General features: G+C 43.0%; 4 protein-coding genes across 5 annotated transcripts; 1 reads left to right on the top strand and 3 right to left on the bottom strand.

Annotated features, from left to right (window-relative positions):
* Positions 1-789: 789 nt before the first annotated feature.
* ergic53 (protein ERGIC-53) lies at positions 790-3,460 on the bottom strand. The gene is made up of 5 exons (XM_064688389.1): positions 3,217-3,460; positions 2,279-3,000; positions 1,602-2,095; positions 1,415-1,540; positions 790-1,352 (listed from the first exon to the last, which is right to left on the bottom strand). Exons 1-5 carry the CDS (start codon positions 3,422-3,424, stop codon positions 1,316-1,318), a joined length of 1,587 nt encoding a protein of 528 aa, XP_064544459.1. The 5' UTR covers positions 3,425-3,460; the 3' UTR covers positions 790-1,315.
* Positions 3,461-3,773: 313 nt separating this feature from the next.
* On the bottom strand, positions 3,774-14,214 carry foi (fear-of-intimacy). Of its 2 annotated transcripts, none has more exons than XM_064688387.1 (6): positions 13,703-14,214; positions 7,405-7,993; positions 7,018-7,342; positions 6,441-6,610; positions 5,366-6,382; positions 3,774-5,304 (listed from the first exon to the last, which is right to left on the bottom strand). In XM_064688387.1, the coding sequence occupies exons 2-6, from the start codon at positions 7,813-7,815 to the stop codon at positions 5,134-5,136; spliced, it is 2,094 nt and encodes a 697-aa protein (XP_064544457.1). In that variant the 5' UTR covers positions 7,816-7,993; positions 13,703-14,214; the 3' UTR covers positions 3,774-5,133. The 2 variants fall into 2 exon arrangements, with proteins under 2 accessions (XP_064544457.1, XP_064544456.1); XM_064688386.1 differs by having other exon boundaries at positions 7,405-7,998.
* A 265-nt stretch (positions 14,215-14,479) lies between these two features.
* Positions 14,480-16,201, top strand: DEF8 (differentially expressed in FDCP 8 homolog). Its single transcript, XM_064688390.1, has 2 exons — positions 14,480-15,296; positions 15,349-16,201. Exons 1-2 carry the CDS (start codon positions 14,591-14,593, stop codon positions 16,080-16,082), a joined length of 1,440 nt encoding a protein of 479 aa, XP_064544460.1. The 5' UTR covers positions 14,480-14,590; the 3' UTR covers positions 16,083-16,201.
* On the bottom strand, positions 16,120-19,094 carry LOC135432644 (protein KRI1 homolog). The gene is made up of 4 exons (XM_064688384.1): positions 18,892-19,094; positions 17,329-18,830; positions 17,105-17,268; positions 16,120-17,027 (listed from the first exon to the last, which is right to left on the bottom strand). The coding sequence occupies exons 1-4, from the start codon at positions 19,007-19,009 to the stop codon at positions 16,229-16,231; spliced, it is 2,583 nt and encodes an 860-aa protein (XP_064544454.1). The 5' UTR covers positions 19,010-19,094; the 3' UTR covers positions 16,120-16,228.
* Between the last annotated feature and the right edge of the window lie 26 nt (positions 19,095-19,120).

Here is a 19,120-nt window from a genome sequence, read left to right on the forward strand (position 1 = left end):
TAGCCTGTCGTGCTGTCCTGCCCCTGCCTCCGGGGCACACGTTTTACTGGTCCTGCGCAATGTCCGCTTTGGCGTGTGTACATAATGTGCGCAAGTCTTATATAAGCGATGGCTATATACTTACCCGGCAGCCGCAGCAGCAGCATCCAGCATCCAACCAGACTCGAACCCAAACCCGAGGCGGGCAAAAACAAAATTTATAACTTTGGAGCGACTGCTGTTGGCTTCTGTCCATTTATCTTTTGGCTGGGGTTTTTTTCGCTCGGTTGGGTAGAACCTCAAGCCTCAACCGGGCCTGTCCACAATACCACCAATGGCAGTTCCATTTTATGGGCAAAGTTTTGCTGTCCTCCCCTCTGCTGGGCTGCAATGTCGCCAAAGTGGCGCCATTTTTGCCGCATTGTCGGTGAAACGACAATTTTTTTTCTTACGAGATATACTAACATTTTTATACTCTAGCATTTTTTATAAAAATTAATAATATTTATAGTTATATCTTTACGTTTTCTTCTTATTATAATTCTCTTGATTCATTTCGTTTTCTACAAATTGTTTTTTATTTTTACTTTAAACATTGAGACTGGAATGGAACATGTAAAAGACACTGTTTCTCATTTCTATTATAATTTATAATTAATATATATAATAGTCAGTATAAAAAAACGTTTATACGCCAAGAGAAACAAAGTGTGATAAATTCAACGCATTAATTAAGTCTCATGCTAATAACAAAAGCTGAAAAACATGTTTTTTATGTCACAACTTAAGACTCAAATGCTTTAGCTCGAGTAACGTATAAAAAACATAAAGTATTAATTTATTTGCTAAATTTACGGAATTCATTATGTATTATTATTATTTTCATTACGGTTTTACATTTTTTATTTTATTTTATTTCTTTTTTCTTTTATATTGAAATGCAGAGTTCACGGCTGTACACACTGATATGCACAGTTTTGAGAGTAGACCGAAACTTTAGACTTGGCTAAAACAGATAGGTTACAAACACAATATATATGTAATGGGGGGATTGGAATCTATTAGTGAACTAGGACTGCAAGAAATTTTTGTCTTGTGGCTTTTGTCATGAGGCTTCTTCATTGTTCTAGTTACTTGTTCAGTTTCAGTTTCAAATTAGTCACATACAATTTTGGAGACCTGGCTTGAATCAATTAGGTCTACGTAAAAAAAAACAATTATACAATATTGTAGAGCAATCTAAGCTGAAGTCTTCAGTATTTCATTTCAACTAAATTTAGTTGTCGCCTAATCAGGTGTGTGTGTGTGTGTTCGTTTTGCGTGCTGCGCCGAAAGCCTAGTAGAACTTTTTCGCTTGCGCCTCGCTGCGGTTTCTGCAAATAATCAAAAAATCAGATTAGGTCAAGCAGCTAGGGTATCATATGGGTCTATTTACTTGAATATATTGTAGATAAATACTAGCAGCAGTTGCACAACGGTGACGCTAAGGAATAACGTAACACCCACACAGCTTCCGGTGGGACAAGGCGCCACTTGGGCCGAGCCCTGTGGCATGCCCAATCTGTAAAATACCAAGAGCTTAGCAACATGTACAAATAGAACTAGATTTGAGGGCAACTAACCTTTGACCCACATGCGAGATGCCCTGCTTGACCTGATTCATGCCATCACGCATCTCGGCTATCAATGTTTGGACATCGTAGCCCGTGGACTGAATTTGCGCTGTGGGCGCGTTCTTCTGATTGATTTGTATATTATCAGTACGCACATTGATATCGCCCGCAAGCTGGCGTATTTCGCGTATGGTGCTGAGCAGAATGTTCTGATTGGCAATCAGTAAATCCACATCTTGCCGGGTAACACCAACGCCGGCGGGTAGCTGCTGCAGGGGCACGCTGCCAGCCGCTGGCGGTGGTAGTGCTTGACCAGCATTGGCAGCCAGGCCACGCGAGACTAGAGACAGCGTGTTCTCCTGGCGGCCAATGATCTCGTCAACCTTACGCGACAATTCACGCAGATGCTCAGCTATTTGGCTCTGACCCTGCCAGATTTGACGCAACTCGCGCTGGTTCTCCGACTCGTAGAACTCATCCCAGTCTTCCTCTTGGTCTTTGTGCTGTAATAAAGTGCCAAAAGAAAAACCCACGTTAGCTCAACGCATACTATCAGCGGCGCAGATAACGCCTGTCTATCACACAATTGGCTGTCAACGTGGATTAAGCATAATTTATGAATGGCTATTGCCACACGCCTTGAGCTTTGACAACTGATTACGGGCATTTGATTGTGTGTTACTTACCGCTTCATCCGGATGATCTTTCTTATACTCCTGCTTTTGCTTCTCCAGTTTGTCCTGGTATTCCTTGTATTCTTGCGTCAACTTCTCCTGATTGTCCACCTTTGGTGGTTCCTGCACTTGGCCGGCAGCATGCAGCGATGTGGTCAAAAAGTGGAACACATCGTGATCATCGGCCAGGCCGCCAGTCGCCGCTGAAATGCCAAAGTAGCCGTACTTGGGCAGCTGCACACCATCGGCGCGCAGACACATCTCGTAGTCATCATTGTTGTTCGACATGCCATTGTGGATGAGCACAGTGAGCACATTGTTGTAGTACTCGATGCGAGCACGCGTGGGGAAGGGCTTGTTACGGAAATCTCTCAGACAGCCGCTGAGCAACTGCGTCGTACCATCGTTGGCATGGTCGTATTGCTTGGTGCCGTCGTTGACCACAGCGCTGATGTATGGATTGTTGTGCTTGTTGTCGTTGTCGAACGAATCAAAGATAATAGCCAGGCCGTTCCACCGATCGGAGGAGCCAAAGACAGCACCATTATAGTCACCCTTCTCCGTAGTATACCAGAAGGCCAGACCGTCGGCTCCGATGCGGCCACGTCCCGTTACGCGGAAGACAATCTCCACATCCCACCAGTCAAAGTTGGTCTGCGATTTTGTCCAGATGGCGCCCTTTTGTGAGCGCAACGAGGGCGCCACGCGTACGCTTTCCGCACTGGCGATGGCATCTGAAATGTAGAGCAACAGGTGGCGTTTAGTTTGTCCACAATTTGCATTTAAACAAAGTGCCTGCGTGTACACTTTGCTGCTTTGGCGTTGCGTTGTTCGATGTTTCGTCTGATGCTGGCCGCTATTTGTCGTCTCGCTCGCACCCATGGGCACGCATTGCAAGTGGCCTGAAGACGGCCAAAACAACTGACGTGGAGCTGCCCCCGTTTACTTACTTCCCCCGTATTCCCAAAACGGTACGGTGCCATCTTTTTGTGCCAAATACGGCGGCTTAAACGAGTACTTGTACTCAAACCGTCTATGCACGCCGATAGCACTGGGATTCACGTTGGCCACCACATTGTTCTGTGTAATAATTATGCAGAAAATAGCCAGAAATTTGCAAATCGTTGGCAGCAGTAATTTCGACCCGGTCGCTTGCATCTTTCACAGTTTGACAACGCCACTATTGTTGGCCTGCTCTACCAACAACATGCAAAGAGTTGCCAAGCTACCCTCAAAAAACTTAAAAACAATACAATTATCGAAAGCTATCGATTGCAACAGTGTCGTTAAGAGTGCGCGCGTTTAAACAATGGAAACTGATCCGAAATTTGTATGAGGTGGAAAACATTTATTTGGAAATTTTAAAGTGTTTACGTTGCAATGTAAAAAATTTGCGTCTTTGTGAAAATGCATTCTAGAACATTGAATATCTCTAAAAATGTTCGTTATGAATGATTCATTACAAGACTCTAGCACATAGACTTACATATATTATTATACTCGTACGTTTATTTCGTTTCAATTGCCTTTTGCTTGATATCACCAAAGTAGTTTTTTTTTCAAAAGTTGTTTCATATTATAGTAATGTTTACTTTTAATTTAACGTCTAGTCAAATAGGTTTTACTGCCTCATTAGCAAATAGTGTGGGCTTTATGACATATTGTTAGTTTGCTCAGCTTATAAGGGTGATACTTAGCTTGGTGTAAATGTCGGTGTTTATGAGAGCCCTTTCTTCAGGCTAGCGCATCATTTTACAAATGTTAGTTACTCAATTCAATATTTAATCACAATCACTTAACGTTTAGTTGCGTGTGCGCTTTTAAATAAAAATTTAAACAACAAAAGCCGCTGTTTGCAAAAACACAAGTCATTTTGTTTATTACAACAAAAAGAAAAAGATAAACAAACGTTGGTGCCAAAAGAAAGAGGTAATATGAGCATGCCTTAATAATTCGTACTACGATAATAATAAATTAAGTTTAAATAATTTTGTGGATTGCAAAAAGTAGTAGTACATACAAATGGATAAGTACTGCCAAAAATAATTTATATATATAGATGTATATATATAATTTGTTTCATAGAATGTTTACTCTCGAACTTAGCCGTGAAATGAACGTGCGCACCATACAGACTACAAATTACAAAAAACTATGTGTATATAATTATTGCTTAATAATATACACGCTACAATATTTAATTGCGAATTGTAAATGTAAGATTTGTTTTATCTTGTGTATAAGATAAGACTTATAGTTATAGCGTTTTTATGCTCTTCTTACCTATCCTATTATATTTCATATTCATCAGTGCACGCTTTGTTTCAATTCAATTATTGTTTCACATCTTGATATTGATGTTTTCTTGTTGTGTTCAGTTTCATCTTTTTCAAGCAAATTTATCTTTTGCTTTCTATTTTATCGTTTTTAAATTCAGAATCACTTTATAGCTTATGCACATTGAAAGTTTCTTACATTAAATGTGTGTTTGTTGTGTGTAGGTCCTGTGTAGGTGTGTAAATCAATTCAAGCTGATTCCAAAACGAACGCAAATCGGGCATTAGACATTTAGGAACGAAATTCAATTTGCGGACAACTCTTCAGTGGCAGTTAACAAATGTGTGTGTGTGTTTCATAAACTGTTTAACAAATGCGAATCTTATTGGGTGTCTATTACTTAATGACTTGCATTATCTGTTTGGATGTGTGTGTGTGTGTGAGAGAGTGGCTGAGGTAAATAACATAACATAAACTACTACAATTATACAAAATTAAAAACCCTAAACTCGAAAAAATACACGCAATACTCTCTAAAAGATTCTCTGCTTGACTCTAAAGACAGTCGATCCTCTTATATTTTTTGCTTTTTAGTGTACGTGCTGATGATGCACTGCACTGGCTGGCGCTGAGCCGAATGCGTTCATCAATTGACCCTCATAGATGGCAATGAACAGCATAATGAGCACACCGCTGAGCATGCCCACAATTTGCAGCATAAACTGCGCCAACGACTTGTGAGCAGCAGAAATCTCAGGCATCTGCAAATGGAAAGGTGATTTAGTTATTTGAGCTATCGATGCACACACACACAATACTCACCATATCGACCAGCGCAATGTAGATGAAGAGACCTGCCGCCACGGCAAACATCCATTGGGCAACATCCTGCGATTGGCCAAACACAATGCCAAAGATCATGCCGATGAAACTGAGCACCCCTGTCAACAGATTATAGTACACAGCCGATTTGACCGACATACCGGCCTTCATGAGAATGGCAAAGTCGCCTAGCTCGTGCGGTAGCTCATGACAAAAGACAGCCAACGAAGTGGAAAAGCCACCGGCAATGTTCTCGGCGAAAGCGGCACCAATAGCCATGCCGTCGGTGAAATTATGCAAGCCATCACCCATTATAATCATCCAGGCAACAGCGCTTAGTGTCTCTGGTGGCGAATGCACGTGTCCATGGCGATGGCTGTGTCCGTGATGGGAGGATTCATGCTCGCGCAATATGACCGTCACATGATCATTCTTATCCTTGCCTCCATTTGCCGTTGCTGTATTAACGTCCAGCTCAGTGGTCGCGGTATTGCTGCTGTCCTGTTGTTGGTGATTGTTGTGGTTGTGATTGTGTTGGTGGTGATTCATCTCTGCGTAGTTGTTGTGTGAGGTGGAAAGCAGGGATTGTGCAGCCCCAACCGCTTCATTGGAACCTTCATGCTCAGCCTTGTCACAGCGCCGATTGCTGCACTCGCCGCTGGATGCATCGCCGCCAGCACCAGCAGCAGCTGCCGCCACAGCAGACGCTGGTCCCTCATCCGGCAAATGCATCCATACGTCCTGCTTATTGTTCACCGTGATCTCGTCATAGCAATACGGATAAGAGCTATACTTTTGCTTGCACATCCTGTCGCCCGCCACGGAGTTGTTTACCGAAGAGTCCGGATCGCGCATAACCTTGGCGCGAGAAGGTTTCTTTGTTTCCTTCTTTTCAACGCTTTTGCGCCACTCAGATATCATAGTTAGCGCATGCTCCGTCACATAGAAGAAAATGATGCCGCCCAGGCAGCCCAAACCCTTCATGATCATGCCCTGCTCGTCCTGGCCGGCCAGCGACTAAAATAAACCGTCAAATATTAGAATATTCCAATAATTAAATATTGCGGCTACTTACGTGCGGCAGCAGATGCAACAGCGCATCTCCGGTCATGGTGCCCACGGCCAGCGATACCAGATACTGAATTATGTGCTTGTAATAGCGCGAGTTCATGAATGGTATTATGGCCACGCCTACAAGGCCCAAAATTCCGCAGGCAAACACCGAAGTAAAGGCATAAATCCACACTGCAATAGAAACGCACGTTAATTTACTTAATCCCGAGCTACTACTGAAGAAAGGCATCAGTAAAAGAAAAGAACATTTATCTTTACAAGTTGTTTCATATAAGAACCTTAATTTTGAGCGACAGTTTCTATGTTAGTAGCATAGTTAATTGCTGAGTTTCAAAGTATATTGAAGCACGAATAATATGATAAGGACGTGCATTGTTGTTTTAAACTAAGACAGTCGTTTGCCCGAATACAGATGGACGGTCATAGTATATAGGCAAAGCTATTGATGCTTATCACTTATTTATAGCGTTTACGGAAGATTCCTTTTCTTCAATGACTTATACGTTTCATGATATGGTTTATAGACAAGACTGTATAAACGTTTCCTCTTCAGCCTTCAGCTTTCATTTCCCACCTACCATAAAAAATGTCATCTTTCTGGCTCGCTTCGAATTTATCAATTTCAGAGAGCACATCGGGTTCTATGCAACCACCGCTGCTGGTCGCGAGTTCGTGCAGCAGAACTGGGCACAGATACAACAAATCCCGCTCGTTGAGCTCATAGTCTGTATGCGGCTGGGGTGCTGATGAGGTGTCTAGTGGGGCGCAGGATATGCTGGTGCTGTTGCCATTAGGTGAGAGTGTACAGTTGGTCAGCAGCAGGCGATGCTCCGCAGCGTGGTCGCCAAGATGGCTGAGATCATGCGGCTGAACATGATGCACCAGGCGCTCAACTGGCACACACTATGAATATAAGAAAGGATTAATAGGGATAACATTTGTAATTTATAGCGAATGTCACTCACGCTGTCGTTGCTGCTGACTAGCTGCTGCAGTCCGAGCTGTTGCAGCAGGCTCCGAAAGGTGCTGGCATTTAACGCATGCTGCTGCATCAGCTGCTGCAGGAAGTGTTCGGTGATCTGCGGGAGTTGTTTATGCGGCGATGAGTGATCGTGTTCATGTTCGTGGCCGGCATGTCGCTTGTGTCTCCTGTAGGGCGGACTTGTACTGTAGTTCTGGGTGTCGTCCTCATCGGCTAGCTGCCTCTGATCGGTGGTTATTTCACTGGATGGACTCAGATTGCCGTAGGCTAGGCGCGCATTCAGCTTCATCTCTGTGCGCTGCGTGACCAGCATGTCTCCAATATGATCCTGGCAGTGCAGGCGCTGTGCGCACAGCAGGCACACAACACACACGGCCATTATGTGACGTGCCATCGTGATGGACGGAGCGAGCTCCGCTAGTAAATAATCTTGTGAAAGATCTGCTAATGCCGCTTCTCCCGCTGCCTGCTACTGCTCTCGCTGCTGCTGCTGACTCGTGTCTGGCCTATTGTCGTGTGTTGTCGGCCGCTCTGCTCATTATATATTCAGCAATTGGCGCGCTTTGTTGGATCTGCACTGAAACGAGAAGCCAAAATGGAATTAGCAAACTTTTGGCCGGCTCAGTGAAGCGTGTTCGACGACACTCCAAATACCCCCACACTCATTACGCATGTGTCGATCGCAATTACAGAGGCCATTGCATAACTAAACAATATTAGCAACAACAAGCCCAATAACGAGCGGAAGTTCAAGTTCGTTTGGCGGCCACTTGATGGCTCCTAATATGGACACACAGTTTGTTGTGCCGCACACACACACACACACACACACAATAGTTTTAGCTGCAGCCTTAAATGGAGCATGGTGGCTGCATTTCTAAAAGAGACATTTTGGCATCATAAATAGCCAATCAATCAATTTGCAGTAGGTGTTAAACGATTTAAGACCTGTTTTATAATCGCAGCTTACAAGTTCTGTGTAGGCGCCGGCTATATTTATACTCTATTTGTACCGACAGTTGTGCAGCTGTGTATGTGACAGGCACAAGGAGGCATTTACGACTCCATAAAATAGATGTCTTTCAGATCAGGTATCAACAGCTGAGTCCATCTAGCCATATCTTAAAGAACTTGTCGATCTCAGAGTCTTGAGATATATCATTTAAAAAGTTTTCGGTTACAGTTTTCTTTTAGCAAGTCAAGTTTGATTCTAACTATCCAATATATTTTAATAATTAAATTCTATCTTTAATCCCTGAACGTCTCACAACGATCAGGCAATTAACACAGAAGTTATTGAGTATCATACTTTTCAACTATATGGAGCAGAGGAAATGAGTAGTACATTGTACGTTGTCCAAAGCGCGGATGTCTTTTTAAGTATATATATTTTTCTCGGAGTTGGTTGACCTGCAAGAGCACTCTTGTTCAAAATCTGATTTTATGTGTTATACCATTTAACAAAAAATGTTTGCTTTACAATACCATATATTTCTATTCATTTATGATCCTTAGATTTTGGTTACTTATAAGCAACTGAATACATTGCAAGAGAGAAAACACGGAACACTTTCGATGCGTAGCTAGTAGCTGAGGTGAGCAGCTCTCTCGATGATTAAGCTGCTCTTCAAACTTTCTGTTCCATCATAAGCTCTTGATCTACACTAATCTTCTATTGACGCCAAACAATTGCACTGTTTTTTCTGTGTATTTCTTACAAAAACGTTCCCACTAATCTAAAAACGAACTCAAGTAAAGTTAGTTCTGGACAGTTTAGTGACTTGCTCTTAAATGCACTGCGATTCGCAATTTCAATTGGCAGCAGCTCGTTAAGTCGGGTTAATCAGCGTGGCAAGAATTACGTAAAAAGTGGGAGCAGTGGGAGCTATGGGCCCACCTCCAAAGACGACGACGGCGACGTCATCAGTTGGCGCAACGCTGCAACGGGCTAAAGACAGACCGCAAGTGGCGCGTGGCAAAAGTGAAAGATACGGGAAAGCATTACGAAAAGTTTCCCTACCCCCCCTAAAAATAAGTTGAAAATTGCTTTGTTATTGCTGTAACTAGCAGTAGTTGTAGTTGTTGCTGTCATTTGAACAATTTTGCAAATTGCGCACTGAGCGGGCTACCGGGCAATTGGTTTGAATTTCTGCCTGGGTTGAGCGCGCGGGCAAAGCCAATTATTGATAAAACTTTGGCCAAAATATTTACGACTCGCGCGCGGAAGTGTTGGTTATCGTTGGGGGAGGGATGGGGCTACGGTTCTAAGGGTTCGCGTGGGTGGCAGATATGAGCTGGCGCATTACCTACGCAATTGCCCAACTATCATCGACCTAATAAAAGCGAGACGTCATCGTTGCCCCGTGCTGCACAAAGTTGGGCGCGTGAAGGTCACGCCTGGCAGTGTAGTCGACGGGCAGCCCAGCGCCTTGCCATTGGCATTGCAATTGGCAAGGACATTGCTGCTACAAGCTGAAGGTGAAAGGTTGCAAGCGGGCTGCAACTTGTTGCCAGGCGGACTCCACCAAAAATAACTGGCAATGAAAATCAATTAAGCATGTGCCAAAAATAATTGAAGAGTTGCCACGAAAATAACTGAAACACTTTCCCACAGCAGACGCAGTTTTATTTTTTGGTTTTTTAGTTTTAATAAAATTTGATTTCTTTTATTTCGTTTTTTTTGTTGCAATTTGTCAATTTGTCGTTTCCAATCAAGTCGACTACTCAGTCAATTGGTCAAGTGCTGACCGCCAATCTTTTATGCATTGTTGTTGTATTTGCCTTTTTGTTTATTTGTAATCAAACCTAATTTAAATTCAGTTTGCGTGATTTTCATGAAATAGCATACACAATAAAAAAACACTGAGAGAAATTGCGGGCAAATTGTTGTAGCAAAAACTAAAAAATGCGTTATTTAAGCACAGTCTGGCATCGGTTTGGTACATCAATATTATATAATAATGATCATTTTTTAATTTTAATATTTTTTTGGCTTAAGTTCCAGCCCTTGCCCCACTGTCACCGCACACCCACCAAGCACTGCGAATCAAGCTCTGGACGCGCTTTCCACCAAAACCAAACTGAATAAAGCGCGGCTCTCTCAGCTGGTTTTTATAGTCAACATTTTATTACATTATATTGTTTGTAGCTGCGCTTTGTATGTGGGTTGATCTGTTACAATGGGTGTCGCGCCCAGTTCCGATCGTAAAATCTGGGAGCACCATTATCAAAACAAATCACCTTGCAATTTAAATTGTAATTATTGTTAAATAATGTGCACGCTAAATAGAGGCACAGGGCAGATAAAATAAATAAACCCTAATATGGGTATATTATTTACTAAGTACGCGATGCGATTGGAATATTAAATACTTTTTGATATATAGAAAATATATAAACCTTTCCATGTATTACAAATAACTTTAAGTTGCTCCCATTTTTAAATAACTTAAATCTATAAAATATGGTAGTGAATTATTTGGTAATTCAAAGAAACAAAAACTGTTTCTAAATTCTAGTTAACTTTTTTTTAGTAGTAAATCTTTTCGGGGAAATGTTTATTAGAGCAATATATTCATCAAAAGCAAATGAGCCCTCAACCTCGCTTAGATCTTTACGTAAATGCATATCTATTTGTATAAACATCAACTTAAGGTTTCCACATTCTAAATTCCAGGTTCTCCAAATATCACATAGTCCTCAACGTACGCTCTGACGATCGTTTTGCTGTGCTGGCGAAATAACCAAATATTTTCGACGAAGTAACACGAGTCCCCAGGGCCAATAAACTTCTAAGCTGAGTCATGTGTTTTTTTTTTATCGTTGAATCTCCAATTTTAGCACTTTTCAAAACTGAAATTTCATACCCAAAGCCCCGCAGCACACAGCGATAACAAACACACACACACACACACACTCACAGTTAAACAAACACACAAAATGCCTGGCAATTCGGCCTGAAATTTCATTAGCCGTCGCCGCAGTCGGTGCCGCATTTCGAGACGTCGTTTCACGTAACGTTATCTCCACTCGGCTAGGCCACACGGCAAAAGCCGCTGACACGCCAAATCGCCGCTCGGCTGGAACTGGCGCAAAGAGCGCAACATGAAATTTCAGCCAGATAATGATATTGTTAAGGCAACAAGTAAACCACTCACAAGCAGTCAAGGGAGGCCCACTAGGAAATACCCTGCATCAAGGATATATCCCTATACAGAAGCTACACGCCCCGGCTGTGCTTCTTCTATTCTCTGCTCTTTTCTTAAATTGGAATTTTGAATATCTTTCACACACCTTGATTAATCTTTAGTCATTTTGCTGGGCTTGGCCAGCGGAGAAGGGTATCTATAATAAAAAAAGGGTATTACCAGTTTACGTTAGCTTAATCAAAATCTTCTTTCTACACCTCTTAAAAAGGTGCCATCTAAAAGGTACTCGATCTTCGCATGCTTTCATTCATTTACAATGAGTACAGGGTATAATAGCATTGCGAGCGCGCAAGAAGTTCTGGCTAGCAGCTAACTTGAAAATTGACAAGTATATTTGTTTAGACTGCCGCTCACGTCGCCTTCGAGTCAGCTCCTATCGAAGCCGCTCGTCCAATGTTGAGTGACCTTCTCATGTCCGTTGACGACGCCGCACTCATAGTAAGCAGTGAAATACGACGGTCCAAGTTTAATATGCTGTATGCTACTGCTAGCAAACATACCTGTGCACAGGTGAGCATGTTCAAGACTGCGATCTGAGCGTATTGAAGGGCCACTCAATACGATAAATAATTCATTGTAGATCTATATCAAGAATCATGCGGTAATCGCCTTGTAATGCCCGGCTTCCTGATGAGGTGCGTGAGGCGTGGGGGCCAGGCAGGCAGGCAGTCAGAAAAAAAGGCAGGTTGCATTATAAAATGCATGGCATAAAATATGAAATTCATTTCGTTGCACCCACACACAGCTAGTGTGGCCAATTGTTAATAGCATTCGCAGTTGCGAGCGGTTCTAATTATGGTGTTCCATGACCATTGCCAATTGATAAAACTCAAACTCTTTTTAATTGTGCCATGAGTGCGTCCGTAGAGAGTGCCCAACACGAAGATACCCTGTACCCCGGAGCTACTTACTCCAAACTCAAGATCATATATACACGGGCTGCACACTTGAGGCATGTTCTGTGCTTCTGTCTTCTTTCCCCTGCTCCACACTCGAAAAAAATCATTCTTATATAACTCGCCTGTTCATAGCTGGAAATCGATATTTATCGTTATCGGAGAAACGGAGATTTAGCGCAAATTCTGAGTCAAATGCATTTTCGTTTAGTACACACATACATATATTAAAAATTTGAACAGACGGACACGGCTAAAACGACACAGCTGCCGATCCTGATCAAGAATATATATAACTATATTCAATGTGTTCTTCATTTACCCAAAAATTCATTTATATTAAAAATTTGAACAGACGGACATGACTAAAACGACTCAGCTGTCGATCCTGATCAAGAATATATTTATATATGTTCATTATCGAAAATGTGTTCTTCATTTTTCCCTTTCATACCTATTTCCCATGCGTAGGGTACAAAAATGTACTTCCTAAACACTTGAAAAGGTAAAACACATGTTGATATATGTGTCATTGCCGATATGCTTAATTTATACACACATACCAATGTGTATATGTATGTTGTATGTATGCATTAATATTTATTAAACACCCACGCAGCAAAGGTCCTACCAAATTAGTCAAGTAATCTATGATAAGATACAACTAAATACAACTATTTATACATAATTTGTTATCTTGCGGTAAACAGAGCATTTCAGTTGGCCCAAATAGTAAAAAAATAAAATGTAGAACAGAAAATTCAGAGGCAAAGAAACATTAAAAATTCGTATCGAATCATACTTATGTATATATAATAAACATATATTCACACAAACACACACATACACAAGTGTCAAAAAAATCCATCGCACATGGACTGCGATGTGCTCTATAAATACATGCATAAGCGATGAATGGATGCGTGGGGGTAGAGGGGGCGGGTGGCCAAGGTACTGGCGGAGTGGCGGCTGCTGCACAACGCACACAGCTGTCATTATCGGTGTGAATAGAATCTAAGTTTAATCTAAGCAAAGAACAAATCAAAAATTGGTAGCAAGCCGCATATCAACAAGCATTCACAGGGCCCACGCACTCACACTCACACACACACACACACACTCATACATATGCTTGCGGAAAAATGCGGTCGTTTTGCAGTATGGTTTATAAACTTACCTGTCTACATACAATGTATATCTTTAACTCGAGCCAATTTTTATGTGTATTCTAATGTGTCAATTTCGAATTTTATTTTAAATAGCAGCTGCGTTTGGAGCAGCGAGATTGCACTCGTTTATTGATGTTCAAGTTGGAGCTGCGGTTGGTGGTGCGGGAGTGGGTGCGGATGCGGCGGCAGTAATATATTAAACACTGTGTGAGGCTGCGAGATAACGGCAGGTATTGATTGCGCTGCAATAATCTTCTCTTTGGACACAAAATATAGCATTTAAGGCATCAGCATCATCAGCTTGCGGCGTCGGCGACGGAGCGGTAATGTGGTGAATTGGGTTAAAAGACCATGCACGAAAATATCACCAACACGTTGTCGCGCGCACAATTTCTGCGTGTTTAGGCTAATTGATGGCGCATCGAGAACCCCAGCACATATACTTTAATATTTAAATAAATGCCGATTTACATTGCACGCACGCTCCAACAATAATTCGCAATTAAAAAAAATATGACTGCTTCTTCTTATATAATGCCATTCACATGACAATCAAAATGCGAATGGGAGCGAGAGAGAGCACTGTAATGTTAAACCTATGTTATGTTCGGTGACATTGAACTGTAACAAACTGTAATGTAATGTGCGCCAAATATGAAAAAACGATAAATAATAAATAATTACAAAATATTAACAAAATAAACTCAAAAGTAGTTTATTAAAAATTTGCGTTCTCCTATAAAGAAATGTTAGCAATGAAGAAAGTACTGATTAAAGCAACAATTTTGTATTTGTTACTTTAAAGAATGGGACAACACTGTCCGAATTCCAAACAAAGACGCAAACGCATGTGTATATGTATGTAAATTACATTTTACAAGGCGTATGTGCAAAACATGAGTTCCTGGCGTGAAAATATCACCAGTTTACCGAGCGCAGTTGCGCAATTTGTTAACGAAAGTGCATCAACAGCATCCACCTACCTGCACTCAGCACATTCAGGGTCGGGCACTTCTGTCTCTGAGGAGAGCGCCCCACAACACACAGACTTCAAGGCGTTGCCCATACCCGCATCGCTGGTGAAGGAGCAGTGGCGACTGATCTTCACATCTGATGCCAACATACAGGACTTGCAGGCGGCCATTGCGCACTGCCGCGATCTGGTCTTGTTGAGCGATGAATGTAGTGAGGAACGCCGTTGGCTTGTCCGTCATTTGGTGGACCTACGTTATTCGCTTCAAGAGTTGGAGGAGGCGCAGGCTATTTCCAGCGACGATGTGGTACTGATGAATGCCATCAAATCCGTCGTGGGTCACCATTTTGTGCCACATTATCCAAGCGCACGCAACCGCCTGCAAGCGGCTGCCAAGCGTTATTATTGCGACCATTGTACGGGCATCATCTGGCGAGTGGTGCAGGCGGCCTACATATGCAGCGATTGCAGCTATCTGGTGCATCAGAAATGCATTGACAGCGTGCAGCGAGTTTGTGCTCATGTTCTGGCATCCGAACGTCAGTATCCCATCGCCGATATCTGCCCCGAAATTGGCCTTGCGGCGCAGCGCTATAAGTGCGCCGAGTGCTCGACGCTACTCAATTTCAGTAAGTACTGCAGAGTCTTCAGCCTCAGGTTACTCACATCACCTGCTTGCAGAAAATTCGTGGATTGAGCCGCGCCTCTGCGATTACCGCGGTCTCTACTATTGCCCGTCGTGCCATTGGAATGATAGCTTTATAGTGCCAGCGCGTATTGTGCACAACTGGGATTTCACGCCACGCAGAGTATCGCGCACAGGTCTACAGGAGATTCAGTTGTTCGTGGACAAGCCGCTCATCCGTCTGGAGGAGGAGAATCCCAAGTTATTTGTGTTTCTCGAAAAACTGTGCACCGTTAAGAAATTGCGCCAGAATCTTGTACATATGCGCCACTACCTGGCCGCCTGCAAATTGGCCGTTGAGCAGAAACTCGTAGACCAACAGCTGGGCAGGCGCCGGCACTTGGCCCAGTCGAATGAGTTCTACTCAATTGGCGATCTCGTACAGGTGGAATCGGGCGTCTTGGCAGATTTCCTGCATGGCGTCTTCAAGGTATTTGACGTACACATACGTCGCTGTGACATGTGTCTGGCCAAGGCGTACATCTGTGAAATCTGTAGCAACAACGAAGTCATATTTCCCTTCGACGATGGCTGCATCAAGTGCGACCAATGCAACTCTATATACCATCGTGTGTGCTTGACACGAAAGAACATGATCTGCCCGAAATGTGTGCGTATCCAGGAGCGTCGCTTGCAGCTAGAATGTACTCTAAGCAAGCAGGTGGATAAGGAAATTGATATCAATGCCAACGATGCCTCCGATGAAGTGCAACCGGCGAATACCACGTAACCCGGTCACTTTAAAGTGTTGTGTTTTTTAACTCGTATCTGTGTAACATTGTTTTTTTTAATGTATATGTACATAAGACCGTCTCGCAGAGGCGAGTACTAAATATATATATAATAATATTTGCCCCTCTTTTCCCTGAAGTCTGCTTACTGCGCTTTTTTGCCATACTTTTGCCGATTGTGAAACTTGCGCGGATTAATGCCATATGCCTTGAGGCGGTCGTCGGTAATGCCATTGGGATTGGAATTACTCGGCTTGCCTTTAGCTTTGAAGTCGCGTTTTGAACGTGGATTGGTCGCACCACTGCCTGGTCGACGTGGCGCATCGTTATTCTTACCTGGTTTCCTGAAGGGATTTGCGCCAGTTGTTTGCCCAACAGTATCCTGTTTTTGCGTTTGCTGTTTGTTAAACGGACTCTTATGCTTTTCATCATTTTTGTTAAACGGATTGGCACCTGGACTCTTTTGCTTTTCATTATTTTTGTTAAACCGATTTGCACCTGGACTCTTTTGATTTTCATTATTTTTGTTAGAAAGTTGCTTTTTGGCAAAAGGATTTTTCGAGTTGACTTTATCGGTTTCTTGTTTTGCCTTTTGCGGCTCTTTTCCTCCCTTTTTTTTCTTCTTAGCTGGTGTCGCAGTTGGTGCATTTTGCTGTTCTGCATTCTCAATCCTCTTCTTTTTAGGAAGTGTTGCATCTGATGTCATTGTATCTTCCTGCTTAGTTGGCTCAGTGCTCACCTTATTTCCAGTTTTTGTTGGAGCTGTTGGGCTCTTTGCAGTTGCTGCTGCTGCAGCTTTACGCTTCAGTCGTTTTCTCTTGGACTTCGATAGGGTCTCTGTGGGGATTTGGTCTGCTACCGGCGCAGCGGACTGCTCATTGGAGTCCGTTTTCTCTGCTGGCTGTGTTTCATTTTGTGCTCCTGTTTCCTCTTCATCTTCCGAACTGTCAGTGAGATAAGTGAATAAGTGAATAATTTGAATTTGGTCCACATGAGATTATATTTTCGATCTTCTACTTACGCATCGCCGTATAAGCTTTTGAAAATTTTCCGCTTAAGATCCTCGTTTTTGGCTTTCAGCTTGTACAAGCGCTGCTCTTTTTTCTCCACATACTCTGGACGGTTTTGTACAGCCTTCTTCAGACTAGCCCACTGATTTAACTCCTTGTTCTTAGCCAGCAAGATCTGGAAGTAAGCAGAGAGTTATTGGAAGCATTCTACTAGGACACATTGCCAATGGCTTACCTCTTCGATCGTTAAACCAAAATCATTTGGCGTCGTTTCTACGTATTTAAAACGACATGGCTGATCGCCTACAATATCCTCATAGTCCATTTGGTAGTATTCATCGATGTATTCCCCATAGGTCTGCTCATCCTCCGGATTAAAGGCTGGCTTTTCCGCTTGGATCATTTCCATGAACCGGTTGCGGCGTCCCTTGCGACTCTTGCGACTGCGAGTGTTCTCAATCAGTTCCTGCTGCAGCTGCTGCTTGGACGTGAGCGGATCATAATCACAGTCCATGTTGAAATCATCATCTTCGCAATGCGCCTCGGTATCAACTCCATTGCTTTGCCGTGGATCATAGTTGTCCCAGTCCTCAATGGCCAATTCTTCGATATCCGAAGGGCACTCTGGCTTCTCTTCTCCTTCGTCCACACCATAGTACTCGTCATTGAACAATTCTTGCATGCGACGGTCGTGTGCTTCTGGATCGAAATCCTCTTCAAGTTCATCAACCTTGAAGCCCAGCTCATCGTTGCCCGTGACGGCCTTTAGCTTGCGTATCTTCTCCTCTATTTCCTTACGCTTCATGTCCTTTATCAGATCCAGTTCCTTCATCTTTTGCAGCTTCTCCTGCTCTTTACGCTCCTTTATCTCCTTACGTTTCTCCTTTCGCGAGTCGTCCGTACGTCGAATCGACTGCTCAATTGTTCGAGGATAACGTTTGATAAAGTCCGTGTCCGGCTCTTCGAAACGAAAGTTGTACTTTTGTTCAAACTCTGCCTGCTTCTCCAGCTCTTGTTCATCATCTGACAGCGGTGCATTGTCGCCCACGATCTCGTCATAGGTGGGTATTTCGGATGCTTTCGTATTCGCATAACCCTTGTTCAGTATATAGTCGCGTAAAAAGCTCTCGCCTTGGGTAAGCTTGTTACTGCTCCAGTACTGCTTCAGCGGGGCCAACTGTTGTTTTGCGCTGGCCTCAATCTCGGCATCTGCCTGTTTGCCAGCCAGCCATTTGGCAAAATCTGCCTCCTCGGCGTCCGTTTGCGCCTGGGTTTTCGTACGCTTCTTAAAGATACCTCCAAATTCCTCATCTTCTCCATCATCTTCCTGGTTCATTAAGCTTCTGAATTCTGCCTTTAAACGCCGCTCCTCTTCCACAGCTGTGGGCGAACGTGCACGTTCAAGATGCTCGTCAGTCTGCTGTTGTTCATCGTCAGAGCTTTCGAATTTGCCATTATGCTCCAAGATAACTTTTCGCTCGTAGTCCTTTAACGTAACAGGCTTGCTCTTCTTGCTGGATTTCTTTTTGGGCGAATCTTCGTCCTCACTGCTGGCACTGCCCTCCTTTTGGTTAAAGAAACGCGTCTCCTTGTCGTATATTCGAGGATCTTTGCTTTTCAATGATGCCAGAGTTTTAAAAAACTCTTGATCAAATTTAACGTCCACTTCATCCTCATCCGATGACTCACTGTCACTGTCCAGCTCTGACTCTGAGATTTCTAGGCCCCGATCCTTATCTACAAAAAAAAAATCATTAGGGATCTGTTTGATCGTTGTTCAGGTCATAAGGTAGTTTACACTTCTGCAACAACTCCTTCTTGCGTAAAACATTATATGACTTGGCGTAGTCCTGGTTAGTGGATATCTGCAGATCGTCCGCGTCGTCGTCTGAGCCATCGAATAATTTGTTACTCATATTAAACGCCGTTTGTTTTATATTTATTGATAATAAGCCAGCACGTGTGTTTATTAAGTACACTTAAACTGGTTCCATATACCAAAATGAACTATTCTTTAAGTAATTCCG

This window comes from Drosophila montana, unplaced genomic scaffold, assembly GCF_035044405.1.
Source record: "Drosophila montana isolate Dmon_TW-CO22-7 unplaced genomic scaffold, ASM3504440v1 contig_3207_1, whole genome shotgun sequence".
NCBI classification, from domain to species: Eukaryota; Metazoa; Arthropoda; class Insecta; order Diptera; family Drosophilidae; genus Drosophila; species Drosophila montana.